The sequence below is a fragment of the Erithacus rubecula genome (assembly GCF_903797595.1).
Source record: "Erithacus rubecula genome assembly, chromosome: 3".
Classification (NCBI taxonomy): domain Eukaryota; kingdom Metazoa; phylum Chordata; class Aves; order Passeriformes; family Muscicapidae; genus Erithacus; species Erithacus rubecula.
In genome coordinates, this window is record NC_136689.1 from 98,781,058 (window position 1) to 98,798,966 (window position 17,909).

At 37.3% G+C, this 17,909-nt stretch overlaps 1 protein-coding gene across 7 annotated transcripts in view; it reads right to left on the reverse strand.

The window, feature by feature from the left end:
- PTPRM (protein tyrosine phosphatase receptor type M) overlaps positions 1–17,909 on the reverse strand; it is a 445,192-nt gene that overhangs the window by 275,887 nt on the left and 151,396 nt on the right. For all 7 annotated transcript variants that reach the window (XM_079300125.1, XM_079300120.1, XM_079300119.1 and 4 more), the window contains 2 exons: positions 12,297–12,375; positions 10,116–10,231 (listed from right to left, as the gene is read on the reverse strand). In XM_079300125.1, coding sequence (XP_079156251.1) covers positions 10,116–10,231; positions 12,297–12,375 — 195 coding nt within the window. The remainder of the gene's footprint in view (positions 1–10,115; positions 10,232–12,296; positions 12,376–17,909) is intronic.

The window sequence follows — 17,909 nt, forward strand, 5'->3', positions numbered from 1 at the left end:
AGAAAGATTTCTCCTTTCAGTATTTTAATGTTTGATAACTGAGCCTTTTCTTCAAATCACACAGCTCTCCAGAAATCCCTGTTTATTATGACTAAATCTGAATATTGGCTGGAGCTGCCAGATAGTACAGTAAAGTATCATTTAAGTTACACATCGAGTAGTCACATTATCAAATATTAAGCACTGGCATCTATTTGAAGACACAGATGCAAACACAGAAAGTAAACAAAGAAAATGCATTTTCTGGAGTCATTAAACTCCATGTAATTTAACCAAAGCACTTACTCTCTACTCATACACAGAAATTATTTTGTATCATTCTGACAGGAAAAATCTGTTATTACATAGACATTTTAGAAGTAAGAAAAATCAACTCAAAAACTCAACTCCAGTTCAATCTATTTCTTATTTTTACTTTAAATTCCAGAGCAGCTGAGTTTATATTCTCTAACAATTTGCTAGTGCTCACAAAATATGTAAAATTTCAAATCTTCTTTCCATTCATTTTTAATAGCACACAATAGAATATAAAATGAATGGTAGAAAACTTCAGCCTCAGAAACATCTGGAGAAAACAAAATACCAGGAAATATGTATCTAACAGGGTGTTTAATACTTTGGATAAAAATTATGCCAATGATCCATGTATCTACTAAGCATTTTGCTGAACTCGCAGCCCTACCTAAAAAGTCTCTTACTCTAATACAGTATTTTAATTCTTTGAAGTGTGCAACACTCAGTACTTCTCATCATCCTTCTATTCCTGATCAAAATTCCAAGAGCTAGGATGAACACCTTGCTAAAAACTGAAGAGAACATATATAGGAATTTAAATACACTGGGGCTTGGCATTCTGTAGATGCCAGGCTTATGGAAGGGCTAGGAAGGAACAAAGTGATGAGGAGAAAATAGGAACTAGAGGTCATTATCTTAATTTTCATCAGTACACACCATATAAAGGTTAGTAAGGCAGCTCTTTGAATTTTCTTTGCAACTATATAACAAGAGACTTTAAAAACCAATGGAGTCATGCCCCGTATTTCCTTCACTGCAAAAGTGTTAAATCTTGGGAAGAAAGGCAGCATGGGAAGAAGATACTCCAACATGCAAGTTCTGAGGCCAGCCTGAAGGCTACTCCAAAGCTTAAAACAAGCAGAATAGCAGGCAAAGCCAAAGTGATATTAAATCTTACAAAGCAGGTAAGGAAGAAGCAGCCAAGAAAGAAACACACATAGATTTGAGGATGACAAATCATTAAGGGCTCAGCTACTGCCCCCTGCATATTCTTCCAAATGGGAGGAATGAATGGTGAGAAGACAGGCAGATAAGAAAGCTGTAATAAACCCCTCAATGCCTGACAATGCAATTTGTGAGTAAAGACAACCATAGCAGTAATAATAATAATAATCAGTAATAAGGAAGGCAAAAGCTGGTCCATGTAACAGGGAAGCTGATATAGAGGGGTCTGGCTGGAGGTGTTTCAATCTTAATTACTGAGACAGTCACAGTAATCAAGTTACAGTTTAACAGCTCCCACTCCCAACACTCACCTTCCCCAGTGGTCTGTTTCCTTCCCATCATGTTCTCTGTGGATTTAATTTAAACTTTACTTTGCTTCTCCTTGCCTCAAAACAACTTCAACAGCCTTTATTCCTTTTTTTTTTTGTTTTAAGCCTCTCCTCAACTCCAATTTGAATATGGTACCTTTCTCCAGGCAGTAAGTTTGTACATTTATACAGTCTGTAAATTTTACCTATGTAAAATGTGTTCATGGTATTCATGGTAAAGGTCATTGTATCTTCCTCCCAAAGGTCCAGCATAACACAGAAAACTTACTGAATTTATTTCATCAGTTCCCTAATTCTTACATTCTTACATACAGTCCTTAAGTGATTCTACTGCTGCTGAGTCCTTCATATCAAGGCAGTCTTCAGGATCCAGAAACAGGCCAACAACCTGCTCTCTTAAAAGGAAAGCTGAATTTAACCAGTTGTCTTTGGCACAGGCCAACAGTTTCATTATTTCAGGTCTGCTAATCACCATTTTATTATTTAACACTCCGGAATAACTGGAATAATAACTCATCACAGCAAGTTTCTTGAAAAGTGAACACTTGGGTTGCTTAATTTTTAAAATCAGACAAGAATTACAAAAAGGTTTGACTGATAAAGGTAATTCCAGAACAACTTAATCAAATGAAAATATATATATATGTGGGATGGAAGAAAGGAAAAGTTTATATGCATCCCCTCTGACTTATGTGCATAATAGTCTGCAGATAAGCAAATTTTCTGAAAATCAATGTATATAGTCAATTTATTAATATTTGGTAGCCTCTGAATACCTGAGACACATATCAAAAACAGGGAGAAAAGGAAGAAGAAACAAGAACTATTATTACCTGTTACCACAAGTATTTCCTCCAGAGTTAAAGTTTTGCATCATTCTTGTAATATAAAAATAATAACATCTCTCTTGCATGGTATTTCTGACACCATAGATATAACATGCAACTTCAGGAAATGTGGAAGATCAAAATCCACTAATTGTTCAGGTTACTTGCAAACAAACTTTACCAAGGTCTCCCCTGGTCTCTTAAGGTTTTGCATCTTTGCCCATAATGAAGATCCCAGTGGATTTAACAGTTTACTGTATAAACTCTCATCTAAAAGCAAAACTTCTAAAGTTCCAATTGTGTAATGTTTCAGATTTACTTCTCTCAGATCTCTTTTGGATGCTGGAGACAGCAGATGAGGAGCAATATCTTTGTGATAAAAAGTCTTTTTGGAACTTTATTGCCTCTACTAGAAGTTTCCAGACCTTGCATTGCCTTCATAAGCAGGATACACTAGCTGGATACCAAATGCATATTTCAGTGTCACAAGCACACTCTTGGCAGAGCAGACTCCCTCTGCTAGACAGGTGATGAAGGAAGGACACCACTCATTATCACTCCTTGCAACCTGATGGATGACCAGCACCACTACAGAGGGAAGCACATCCTCCCTCTATCTACAGTACTTTTTTCTTAGTGCATCAAGGGCTGCTTAGGGTTTTAGGTTTTTTAATAAAATAATCAAATATGCTACATCCCCTTAAGATTCTTTTTTTTGGCTTAACTACCAACATGGTCTGTTGTGTTTACTGACACAAAGAGTTTCTGATTTAAGGGTTTTGAGTAATGTCATAACATAAAACTTCACAGCTGTTCAGTTAAGTATTTTCACCAGAATTCAACTATTTTGGGTAACACTTCCACAGCATTTAGGAATGATGGGGCTGGTACAGGATGATAGAAGAGACATTTATTCTTCCACCTACCCCTATCTGAATTATTTTAGCATTAATAATAAAATTCACTGACATTTCCTCATGGCTACCAACGCTTGGCTTTTTTGTGCCAGATATTCCAGTCTGGGTGGAGTGGGAGGCGTAGCCTGCAGAGCAGCTTTGCTGGCCTGGCTTCAGTGTTTCTCCAGGAGAGAATACAAGGCTCATTTCTGGCTCCACTGTTGCAGTGGCACCATCTCATACAAGTCATGGAAGGCTACAGATTCAGAGCAGCTGCTGCACCACCAGGCATTTGACTTTTTCCAGCTGTGCCTTTCACTGCTCACAGCACAAGAGAAGAGCACACAGCACTTGTTGTACCACTTAGTGTTGCTGAAGCTGACCTGCAACAGAAAACTGGGTGTCCAAGGGGGAAAGTCACCTTTAATATCCACTCTCACCACACTCCAAACACATTCAGCTGCACACAGTTTACTAACAAATCACCAGGCTCAAAGGATTCTGCCACTCCCAAAACCTCACTGAAGTCAAAACACCTCACAGATAGATCGATTTCAAGATGACATTTTACTTTTTGCATATGTTCATAATGATTTCTCATTAACAGTCCACAATTAATTAATTTCTCCTAGTATCTGGTACTGCAAAAATTGAAGATATCGTAAGAGAAATCTTAGAATCAGAGAAGTAATAGTTAAATCTATATTCAGACAAGAATAAAACCAGTAAGCCCATGTAAAAAAGTGTATTATATGCATCAGAAGATTCATAAGCAAGGCAGATAAAGAGGCAAAAGGTTTCACCAATGATCACAGCTCCTTAGACACACACACACAAACACAATACATATCACAAGCCTTCTACACTGTTCTTCATAGATGTTTTTCTGCCATATGGTAAGATTACTGTAGAATTACTGAAAAACTATTAGTCAGCTAAAACTGACTAATAACAATTAATAGAAAATACAGAATATATACTGCAAAAAAAAGCATAAATATATATATGAGTAGCGAGGGGCACACAAAGAAATTAACAGTCCAAAACCCGGAAATAATATTAAATAATCACTCGAATTAAAAAAAAAAAGAAAGAACTAACTTTCACCTATGCAGTAATGTATAGTGTCCCTTCCTATAGGACATTAATTGTTCTTCTAACAGTAAAATCATCTCAGGTTGTCCACAAAAAAAGCACATCAGGATGCACATGTTTCAGGATGCATGCAATCTTGGCAAAATCTTTAGCTGCCTGATGTCATTAAAGCTCTTCTCAAGGCAAGGACTTGAGACAATTTGCAGTGCCTGAGGTGGTTTGACCAGTCTTGGAAAACTGAAGCAATTAATGAGCAGGAGGAAAAATGGTCTTGTGCACTGCTGTAATACAAAAATGCACCTACTCATCAAATACCAAATACTTCAATGTTCAAAAGAACATCTTAAGGCCATTTCATTGTACAGTTTACACTAACAGTTCTTGTTGGTGTCACCAAGTTGTAACATCATGATTTTACAGTTAAATTACTGCTTCATTATCACAGTACTCAAAAATGGCCTTAACCTTTTTTCCTCAAGTGCTTCAAAACTTGGCAAGGAAAATACAATTATGGGAAAGTCTCAGAGACTTTACAGCACAATAAAAATTCTTATGGAAGTCTAGAACTTTGTTCACCTTCTGCATTACTGTATGCAATTTACATAAACAAGCACATGCAAACACACACATGCACAATGTTGTATATCCTTTATATAAATCTTTTTGATTGTCATCATCTTCCAAGAGTCATTTCACTGGTTCTACATTCTTACAAGGATGTTTTTGATATCTCTCATTTGAGTATGTGTGTATTCCTGAGGAAAACAATTTGCTTTTCAGAACTCCCTCTGACACAGGACAGTATCTCTTCCTTTGAAAAAGTAATAAATAATGCATACAGGTAGTTTTGTATATAGATAAATAAAATCTTTCATAGTCTTCACACCTTCAGCAAAAGATTGCCAAGGATGCAAAAAAAAAAATTACACCAAATAAGGTGAAAGACAGCTTTCAGGAAAGACAAAAAGAAAAGCCAAATTCAGAAAATAAACTATTTATGTAAGGTAGAAGAGAGGCCATTAAAGTGGTACTGCTCTTAGTTTCTTGGCTGCAAATGAAGTAGTACACATCCTGCATGCATAAACCAAGGTATGTAAGCTTTCACCCTCTCCCCCTTTATCAAAAAAATATTTATTGGTCTCTTGCTACTGATAAATCTGATGCTGCTGCTTACTACAGCTGTCAGAGATATCCTGAGAGCCTATTGTTATCTGCTTGCTTTCAACAAATTTCTGCTTTTAGTTCCTTATTTCTGCAATAAAATTTATGTGTTTGAGAATTACTTTTTAAAGCAACTATTTACATTTCAACCATGTTTTAGAATAAAGCCAGGAAAAATAAATTACTGCAGTGAAGTGATGACCTCTCTTTTTCATCAGTTATAGCTTTCCACTCTTTGAGGAACCTCTCTCAGGAAAGGCTACTCACACTGAGTCAAAGCACTTACCTGAAAAATGCAATTGCAATATCAAAAGATTGTGTTTGATATTAAAATGGAATTTCATTATATCTGGATATGATTTGACAGCAATTTCCTCTAAATAATACTGTAGGTCATTCTAAGAATAAGCAGCACACAGAGGCAACTGAACAATCCCACTGCAAATAATAAGCAGCAGCAGATGAGGATGGGAAAATGAAGAGATGGAGACAGGCCTCAGAAGCTAAACCAAGGAAAACCCAGCCAATTCTTTGCAGCCAAAACACTGCACCAGAAACAGGTTACTTCCAGAAAGGAATTCTACCCTCTCTCTCCTGTAATTCAGATTTCTGTGTCCTATGTAAGTTTATTGGACACAAACAGGCTTTTCAGAAGACTGTCTCAGCTGTTTTCATTTGACCACTAATGGTTCAATGTTCTACCTTTTCTTCATTTCTTTACAACAGTGGTAGCACAGGAATGACATTTTTGCTCTGTTCAATAGGAGAGAAAGAGTCAACCCATTACAGCAATAACCTGTGCTGCTCACAGATGTGAAAAAGAAAATGTAATCACATAAGACACATCTGTTGACTGTAGACATTCAGATTTACTTTTAAGGTATGTTTGCCTTTAGAACATAAGCTAGTAAAGATGTGAATTCACAACATACAATCTGACCAATGACCTTATTACCCAGACACTCATTATAATGACAAAGAACCAACTTGTATGATACTGTGTGATATTCTTGAGCCCTTTCATTTGCATTTAACCTGAAATGGTGCCACTGAAAATACCCACAATTTGCTGTCAGATTACCTGACAAGCCTGTGAGTATAGCTCATGAACTAGGAAGTATGGCTGCCTAGTGGAAGGAGGAAAAATGATTTTCTGCACTATGCAGTAGGTAAACAGCTTTCTGTCTTCCCTTTCCCAAAAGAGTAAATACTGATCACAGCATCATGAAACAAATTTCATGCCTCAGTGGTCTAATTTGGGCAGCTAACATATGAATTGTGATTCCCTCAAGGCCCTTTCAATTGCAAAAAGTTCTACAATACTCCATAAATTAACAGACTTTGTGTTCCAGAGGGAATAAGAGTGGGAAAGATTTGAAAAGAGAAAAAAACAAGCGAGAGAAGTAAAGTATGGTTTATGGATTTTGCTTAGGACTGCTTCAAGGCCTGGGCATTATTGAACTAAGAACATCTATGCTGTTTCCAACAAGAACTTAGGAAAGACATGGGCACTAAAATAACAAACCAACTCACAACTATTCATTTGTTTCGAAGAACATATAGCCCTCACAGTCTAGCACACTATAAAAAGTAAAGAATTTGTTCATCAGATAGATGTGTACCTCTGAACTTGAACTGTGCTGCATAGAAGCAGAGAGGTATTAAATAAAAGAGACAGAAGTACAGTATTGAAATCCTGCCACCAGTGGAAACTGCAGAAATGTCACTGAATTCAGCAGGTTTGTGATTTCATCCTGGCAGTTTACCTGTACTTCAAACTAACAATGTGAATTTGAAAAAATGACAGGTACTGGAAAACACTTGGGAGCAAATTATCTCACAGTATTCTGAAATTGTCAAATCCAAACAGATTAGGCCTCCTGATACATGGCAGAAATGCTGAAAAACCCCTGATCACACAAGAGTATTTATTCATTTATTTACTACTATTTACCCTTAAGGTTTTATAGGTGTAATGAAACAGACCACCAAAAGGATAGTAGAAAAGGCTTAGTCCTGCTGGTGAATCAACTAAGCATATCATAGAGGTTGGAGGATTTGTTTGCAGTACCACTAAAGCCTGAACCCCTCTTACCTGAGTGCTGGCATAAATGTTCCCAGGGAATGGTGCTCATTTTATTCTGGCCCTAGTGTATACAGGAAATGTCTTTTATTAAGATGTTTTGTAGTTGAATATTTGGTTTGCTACTGGGAATGCAAGTATCTTCAATGTCCATTTAACCAGTCATATGATGTAGAATATACATGTTTTCTGACAGCTGTTACTGAGAGCTGCATTGCACTCACAGTCCTGCAGCAGTGTCATGAGATGTCATGCACAGGAATACACAAAATTCCTGAGCATCACACCATGAAACCAGAGACTCAGGTGAAGAATGGGCAGCTGCAAGGGCTGGGGATCTCTGGGAATCTATTTCCCAATAATGACCTGGTGCACTAAAATATGGCTGATCCTGTAGGGAATTGTTATAGCCTCAATTTGCAGCATCCCACACATGGAGCTGTTTGATCAGCCTTACTCTAAGTTGCAGCAGACATCTGTGGAAACTGGCAAACAAGTGCAAAAATAAATCCAAGCTATCCAGGAGATCCTGTCAACTTCTAAAACACTCTCATGCAAAGGCACACCTGGAATTTGCACAACCTTAGGCTGATAACCAGGGGAACCTATATTTGTACAGGCAGAATAAATAAACAGTGGCCCTGTAGGAAAATAAAACTTCTCTAAAACTCTGTCTGTCAGTACTTTCTTCTCCTTCATATAGAAAAAAAATCTCATTATCATGTATAAACAAGGAATCAACTCAACTAAGCTCAGATATTTCGGAATTGCTGCCCTGTTAATAAAATAGTTTTGCATTACATAAAAGTCTAGAAGGACATTTAATTTCTACAATAAAAAAAATTACATTCCAGACTGGTAAAGAATTTATGTGTGCCCTAAAATCTGTGAAAAAAATTAAAGTTGGAATGATACTGTCCTGAATTATCTGAAAAAAGCTGAACAGAATGAGGATTTTTTTATATTGAATTCTACCTTCCGTTTTACAATAGAGCATTACATTGAAGTTCAAAGATTCTAGAAAGGATATAATTCATGAAATAGCAACCCATTATTTTCCCATGCATGCTAAACCCTTTTTATGACTAAAACAATAATTCTTTCAAAAAATCTTGGTGGCACAGGAAAGACAGGAGTCTAAATTCTACCAATTCAACAGTGAATACTGTCTTTAAGGGGCTGGAGCACTAGAAAAATACCATCCTTGTATCAGCAAGAGGTTGGAAACACCCATGCAAACCCAAACAAAACCAAAAGAGATTTTCATTGCCTTCAATGTATTTGATCAGGCCCTTTCTGAACAGACATACCAGTTCATCATTCATATACAGATAAATATGAGACTTTGCTTTTCAAGCTATTTTAATTATTTTTTTGTGTGTCAGATTTCTCGTAACTACTTGGTTGTTTAACCTGACACACTTAAATGAATAATTTATGAAAAGCAAATGCAATGGACAAGGATAATTGTACTTAAAGCCTGGAGTTGTTTAAAAGCACAAATAGAGAATTTCACTTCTAAGGCCCACCTGCTACCACTGCCAATTTCACTTATTCATCTTTCTCCACTTACTGCAACTTCATCTGACTAATCTTAGATATTGTTTTACTTATTTTGATTGTCCTTATTTCCTTCTCACAGACAAGATCTCAGTTCTGGGATGTTGATTTTCATATATGGAAATCACTGGGATCTGGATGCTGCTGCATTCTTAAAGCTAAGTCCAAACACTCACTATTGCTTGCTGTAGGGAACAACTCTGTTATAATGGCAGCAAGACAGCATTAAACTTGCACCCCATTATTAAAATACATCAAGCAAAAAGGCATGTTTTTGATACCAGGCTACATATATACATCTTTACTAAAAAAAAAAATGAGTTGGGCTCATTTTACATCTTAGACTTCAATGTCTAAATCTCAGACTTGAGACTTTAAATCAAGATCTGACACCCATCTAGAAGCCCCATTACTGATTAAGAAAAAACTATGGACTCAAAGAATATAAGATTCTTTGGCTCTGTATTACAGAAGGTCAGATTTGACTGTCATACACAGTCTTCTCTATACCTAAACTGTAAGAATGGAATTTTAGCTGAAAATACTGAACAGAGGTAGAGGTAAGCCAAGGAAATCACTAATACTGCAGTTAGCCAGCACAGGCATTGTAAGAAAGTCATCTGTTCTTCCTTGGGGATTTAGCCTTTACTCGTGATGGCCACACATAAGGAAAACAAGACCTTCATTTTTAGTAAGGCCTTCCACTAAAACAAGGCAGGAGAATCTTCCAGTAGCATTTTCTACAATGGAATACCTACCATGCAGCAGTTCAAAAGCATGATATCATTTTACATGATAAAATTTTATCATTTTAGATTATAAAATCTAGTATTAATGAAATGACAGCCCAAAATTTTTAATGTTTTACATGCCTTTCAGAATCTCTCCTCTTTCCAGACACCAGTGCATGAGAAAAAAAAATTACCTGTAACCAGAGTCTGTCACTTGAGTCTGTTCCACCATTGGCAGTGCACTGAAAAGTAGCAAACTGTCCTGCATTGACTTCCACACTCTGAAGACGCAAGAAATGGGGAGTTTTTGCTGTTGGAAAAGATAGAAGTGTTAAAGTTAAGCAAGAGTAAAGTACTGGCTATAAAAGTACACCAAGTAAATGAAATAGTTCTGCTTTAAAAGGTACAAGTCATTAGATTCTAGGTTGGTTTACTTCCAAGCCTTGGAAAGTGCAGAATAGAAGGAAGCTGTGTAAATTACCTTACCTCAGCATCCCTCTTGTAATAACAATCTATTAAAAAAGATCATTTTGGAAACTAATAATTTTTTGAAGACAAAACCATTAGATGCTTACACTACCAACTAGATAAGTCAGTAAGAAATTATGTTATCAGGTGAACAGGTTTTTCTTCTTAGCCAAGTATGCACTGTCTATAGAAGAGATCCTTTAGAAATGCAGCCCACCAAATAGGTACAATACTAACATAACACTCTTCACCAACTACAGCTGTATTCTTTAAACACAATTCTTTTGAACAACACTGCAGAAAAAATCCGAAAGACAACACATATTCTCCACACTAATGCTTATTTTTCATTTAGAAAGAGAAAACACTCTCAGTAAAAATTAAAGCAATACATCTACAGGTAAAACTGATATTCAAACAAGAATTATATCCACTGAAGTAAAAAAGATAGTGTGTGTATTTTTTTCTACTAGAAAGGGTCAAGCATGTAATATAGAAAAACACAGATATTTGATACCTATCCTTTAAAGAGCAATCTACTCAAATTCTACTGCAGCCAAGCAGACTTCTTGCACTGTCTATACTAATGAATAAACCAGGCTTTGACTCTGCTTTTCAACATGAAAATCTTAGTACCAGCAGTAGACTGGCAAACTAAACATTGATTTTTTAGCAGAGCATTACAACACATTTAAAGTGTTGAGGATATTTTCTTAAAAACCCTTATTGCTGGGAAAAATTGCATTTTTAAGGATTTTATAAATAGCTAACTTCACAAAGAAGTTGCTAAATATTCAGTGCAAGACAGCATAAGATGGAGGAGACGGAATAAAACAGCTCCAATTAGTATCTAAATATGGGATAAAATGGGAGAAAATATTTTTGGAACTATTCTTACAGCAAATTTATTACACAGACAGCCTTTTCTTTTCTTAAAACATTTCCCAACTAGGACAGACAGTTTAGGCCAAAATTATCCACTTCTTTGCCTATGAAACTATGAATGTGAGAATATCCAGTAAAATTCTGCAGTATGTTCCCCATTTCTCAGTTGTCACTTTTTTTTTTTTTAACTTTTGTCTAAAGAGTTAATAATTACAGAACTATTTTTCTGGGAATATATAGAAAGAATATCATAATGAGCTTTACAAAGTTTTAGACACAGAGTAGTTTTACTCCCATTTTCATACTTTTTCAATTTTCTTTAGACAATTTAACTAGTTTGATGTCTTAATTTCTAACATTTTAATTACTTCATCAAAGAACTTTTCATTAAAGCTTTTGCATTTCAATACTGTTTTGTTAGAACTCTACATGCTATGGGCTATAACTCAGCCTCCACATTAACAAGAACTATTTGCAGGTTTTGAGAATTTATTGGTACAAACATAAAGATCAAACCTCTCAAAAAAAATCAGTAAGCCACTAAAATGCTGCTTCAGACTTACCCTACCTAACCAAGCATATAAATTCAAAATGTAGAAGCACCTATATTTTCCAACAACAGGAGAGCCTGCTGTGTTTATTAGAATTAAGTGACTCAGAAATAACAGCTGCTGATTCTGCATAACTGTCTCTGTATTTGAGGAAATGTGTGTGTCTTCTTGCCATTAACACTAAAACCATTTTTATGAGGTGCTTTGGAACTAACCAATAGAGCACTTTTTATTTGGAATTACAGCTCTTACTTAAAAGTAAGCTCTTACAAATGCATGGAAGCACAATATGGTATAAGGGGAACAATCTCACAGAAGCTGGTGTCTTCTTCCCCACTCAGTAAGATCATAACCTACTATTCCATGCATGATCTTAATGCATCTTATTTAACAAACAGCACACACGTGAAGCAATGTTTTATTTAATTTATTTTAGGGGGTCTGGCTTCAGATCACAAGATAGGTACTTACTGCATGGATGTCCTAGAACTTTCACTTCATCAATAGCCACATATCCAGAGTGGCCTGAAGTAACGACTTCAAAAACAACCTGAGAAGCAGAAAGAGAATTTCAGTCAGCATCTTTGGAACACAGGAAAAATACAGTTTGTCATGGGAAAATACATCACTTTTTTCAGCATCTTAAGAACACCTGGAAAACAAAACACAATCATAAAACCCTCAAAATGTGTTGCTCTTATCATTAAAATTAATGAACTTAAATCATGTTTTTTTCACATTTACATCTTTTTTGAAGATTTATAAGCAGCATCTTATATAGCTCACAGTAGAAATAACCAATCTCCCAAATACTTGGTCTGGCAATGTAGTTATGTAATAAATGCCTTAAGTATTAAGATCGGTATTTTATTTTCAACTTTTTATCTGAGTGAAAATAAAAGCAGAAAGAACTGCTTTTATTTTTAAAACTGTAATTCTGTAGTACACAGATATTTGCAGGGTATCAGACACAAACATACCTATTTTCAGGAATGCATTCTGCATGCTTGTAATCTTCCACCAAATGCAGTGAATCAAGCAAAGCAGATGCATTTGCCACGGTTTGTTTAATGGCTATAAATAGGTCACAAAATAAATGACCCATTCTCAACATTTGAATTGAGTACACTCTAAAATAAACCTCTCCAAAGTTTGGCAGCCTCAGCTTTGAACATCCCAAAAATGTTTATATGGAATAGAAGAAGATATGCCAGTAATGCTAGCAGGTACATTTTCACATCAATGTTCAAGAAGTTCATGCTAAAATCCTGGTTGTGATTTTTAATTTTTTTTTTTTTTTTAAATACTTCACTTCTGCTCAGGAAGTTAACTCTACTTGCCTTTTGTAACTGATCTCAGGAGGCACCTTGAGGAAGACAAAGCTTAGAAACCATTTTTTGCACATATGCTGCACTTGACATTGGAACAGATGCACACACTATATACCATATTCCTTACTCAATGATACAGAATGCAAATATGTTACAAAGGTAACATACAGCTCCATAATATATCACAATTTCCTGATGATGAATAAACACTCAGAACACCAATTCTGATTTTAAAACAAACCTTGAGGTGAGAAAAACCTTCATTTCCTTCTGCCTCTGCCTTCTCCCTTCCTTCTCACTGCTCTACCTGTGGACACCCATCTGTTGTTCTCTCCCAGATTTCTTCTTCCTAACCTCTCTCCATTTCTCCCACCCAGGCACACTGGAATAAAATTGCTGAAAACATGGCTGAAAAGGAAACAATACTTTTCATTCTATTTCTGCCTCCTGTCTACACAAAAATTCAACCTAAAGCACCCATGCTGCCACTACATGAATCATGCAGCAAGAAAAAACCACACGATATCAATGAGCAAAGTCCAAATGTCAGCAAAGAAATTTTTCAGAAACAAGTTCTGCAACAAGTTGGTTCTTTAAATGCCAGATGGCACTCTACTGGCTCTTCAAGTTGGTTGATCCACAGCAACAGGTTGAATGGAGTATGGATTTGGATTCCAGCATTTAGTAAAATAGTCAGAGCAACACCATTCAAAATTTTGAAGGATCTCTTTCCTACAAAGAAGAAAATCTCCTGATCAAATTGGTCTTAACTATCTTGGGAAGCAGAAGCTCTTACAGAAGAAAAAGAGCAAAGACTCAGTGAATAACTTGCATTCAGAGACCTGAAATAACTTTTCTAACCATGATTATTACTAGTCTTATTAACCATGATTATTAACAGTCTTGAAATGGAAATAGAGAGGTGATGTGCACTAGCTAATCCTAAGTTTTAACAGCAGGGCAAGACCTAAGAATGCAGCTCCTGCTGTCAGACACTGAACTTGGAAAAAAGAACAAGCATTTCTCTCCATAAATACGACAAAGTTGCAAGTTCTTCATTTGTGTTACAATCTCTTAAAAAAAGGCAGATAATGCTTCATTTCCTGAAGAGCTCCAAGCCTATTCCAAACTGGGAATACCTGAAAGACCATAGGATATGAGAACCATGGCATAGCCCCAGGAACCTGCAGCTAAGGCAGAGACGTTTCAACATGGAACAGGGAGCAGACAACCAAGTCTCAGAAACGATGGAAAAGTTTCCCAAGGAAATATGCTATCACAAAATAAGTCACTGAGATAACTTAATCTAGGTGAGGATGCAAAGACCTGCCTCTAAAAACACAGAGGGCTGGGGATAGTTACTGATTTGCTTCCTGTATTCTCTAGTGGCTTTGAGTTTTCTCTGTCAATAGGAAAAATACATTAACACCTAACTTTTGGGGTTTTATTGAAACATAACAAAAAAAAACCCACCAAAAAAACAAAAACAAAAACCCCCAAAAATCCAACTCTCTCTTTCCCATGGAGCACTCCCACAAGAGCAGCTGCACAAAGCCATCTGAAAGGCCTATCTGATCCATGATCCCATCACTGCTGAGTCAAGTATAATCTTTCAGCTTCTCAACTTTTAGACATGCTAAATTCTAAAAGATATCCTGAGGAACTGGCACATGAGCACCTGCAGAGCTGCCAGACAAACCAGTCAGAGGTTTTCTGCTAAAAATGTTGCTGCCAAGTAACGGGGACTTAACTATTTTTTTTTATATGCTCCTTAAGAGTGTCTTTTCCAAAGAACTACCTGACTTTCAGCAAGACCAATAACCTGAATTTTAGGAAAGATAACATATGCAACACTTGAATCAAACACAAAATAATTTCTCTAATTCATAACAAGGGAACTTAAGCTACAGGCTCTCTGAGAGGCTTTAAGTACCTCAGTATTGCAAGCTACTTACAGCCTTTTAAAAAAGCTTGTAGATTCCTATTCCTTCAGTTCTAGGCAGAAACTACAACCTTGAAACAACTGAATCAGAACTGCTAATGAAAACAGCAGAGAAAAACTCAACAACTGATCTAAAATACTCTGCTGTGTCTCTAGACAAAATACCAAAAGTGTCATTCCACAAAAAAGCCAGGCAGCGTGTCGAGAAAATGCCACTTGGCCATACAACTGAATTACAATTATTGACATTAAAGAGAGTATGTTGCAAAGAAAAGTATTAGAAATTAAAATACTGTCAGTTTTATTGTGCTTCCATTAAAAGCAATAGTCAAATTGATACCAGCTTTAATGACAGCAACTTTTAGTCTCTTCTGACATGGAATTCACCATTTTTAGTAAATGGGAAAAGGCACTAAAGCCAATAGTGACATACCATTGTCAAAGAGATACACTGATTCATATATTGAGAGAAGAAAATTGTACAAACACAGACTGGCCTGAATGGAATGACAGCAGACCTGAGGTGAAGGACTTGAGAGTGCTGCTGGATGAGAAGGACAAAACGCCCCAGACACACGCGCTTGCAGCCCAGAAACCCAACTGCATCCTGGGCTGAATCAGAACAGGCAAAGTGATTCTCCCCCTCTACCCCACCTCAGTGAGACCCCACCTGGAGTACTGCATCCAGCTCTGGGGCTCCCAAGAATGGCACAAACCCTGTTGAAGGAAGTTCAGAGAAGGGTCACGAAGACGGTCAGAGGGGTGAAGCACCTCCCCTATGAAGAGACTTAGATAGCTGAAGAAGAGAAGGCTCCAGGGACCATAGGATCCTAAAATGGTTAGGGTTGGAAGGGACCTTAAAGGTCATCATCTAGTTCCAAACCCTTTGTCATGGGTGTGTCATGCACCTTTCACTAGTCCAGAGATCCATTCAACTTTGTCTCATTATGGGATACCACATTGCAGGTGTACCTATAACCATGTATACATACTGGAGATCTTTCCATGGCCTTTCAGTACCTAAGAGGGACCTATAGACGAGCTGGAAAGGGACTTTTCACAAGGACATGTAGTGATATGACAAGTGGTGATGGCTTTGAATCCAAAGAGGAGGGATGTAGATTAGATATTAGTAAGAAAATCTTTACTGTGAGAGTGGTGAAACATTGGTATAGGTTTTCCAGAGAAACTGAGCCCCATCCCTGGAAGTGTTCAAAGACTGAATGAGGCTTTGAGAAAGCTGGTTTTATGGAAGGTGTCACAGCAACAGCAGGAGTTTGGAGCTAGATGATCTTTAAGGTCCCTTCCAACTCAAATCATTCTATAATTGTATGAACACAACAGTTTATTCCAAGTACAGTAATGTAATCCCTTTTCTGTTCACAGGCTGTGAAATACTATCAATTGCTGTATAGAAATTCAGTTTTTTACTTTATTTGAATTGATGAATGAAGATTATGGACTCAAATATCTGCTAAATAAGCATTTTTCCTTTTGAAATTAAAAAAGGAATTTGATCCTGTGTATTACCGGTTTCTGAAAGTCCTGGTAAGAGTGAGACACAGGGTGAGACAGAGAGAGACTTGAGAAACACTTCTGGTAGCCCATTTATTCACTGAACACCTTACAATAGGGTTGTCAAGACTCTGCACAAATCTGGATCAGTTTTCTTAGTAAATTCACTAGAAATGAAACTTAGAAATTTATTTCACATCCAATTTTCTCCGTAATTTCCCATTTGAAAACTACCTTGGCCTGTAAACATTAATTTTTTTACTGTCACCTCCAAACTTTGCCTTTCCTCATGGCTGATGCAACACCTGCAGGCAACACAAAAGACTCCAGTCAAAACAAAGAAAACACTCCAGCAAACGTCAGACTGGGCGGCCCTCGGATTTTTGGTCTATTATTCCAACACCTTATCAGTCCGGAAACAACTGGTTAAAACACGGAATTCATTTGCTCAGGAAAAACTGCTGAACAGCCCTGAGAGCTGTTTTACACAGCTCTCCCTGCAGCAGGCCTGCCAAACAGGAACCAGGGAAGCGGCTTAGCGCTGCACTGTCCCTGATCCTCCCTGCTTCACTGAAGAGCAAAATTAGCTTTTCATTCCTGCCACTTCCCCTTGCTACGTACGAACAAAGAAAGGGGGTCTGCTCACCAACATAAATGCTTACTGCTGAAAATGTGCGACTCAAGATAACTCATTTGTTCTGAAGAACAATAGAAATAAACAGGTTTTGTTGCCACACAACCTCAGTCTGTAAATTCCTGCCTTTGTTGCTGCAAAATTACAACACTTTCAGTCAAAAGGTGGATTGTACCTAATATAAACACTGTCCTTCACACGACTTAAAAATAGCACTTTGCAAAAACAAGAAAGAGAAAGGAATATTAAGAAAGCTGGTTAAGCTCAGGCTGGAATGCTGCCCCCCTGCATCCCCAGTGAGCAGGCAGTGCTGCGCTATCCTCTCTGCCTGCCCTGCTCTACCACACAGCACTTTCCTTTGACTGTACAAGGCATTGGGAACAGTTTCTCTCCAGAAAATTGGCATTGACTTGTACCCTGTGGGTTGAATTCTTCCCCCCTTTCTGACTCATCCTAGGACTACCTGCCTTATCACAACAGCAGCAGCTGCTTTCTCATCAGAGCCATGAGAAGGGAGTCACGTTCCTAACCTGCTCCTTCCCAAGCCCTGCAGGGGTCCATCATGGTGTATTGACCTGGGCTGCCTAAACTGTGTTTGGGAATTCTCTCCAGGACATTTCCCTCCCCAGCTCTCACTCCTGCACAGGCACCACCTGGCGCTC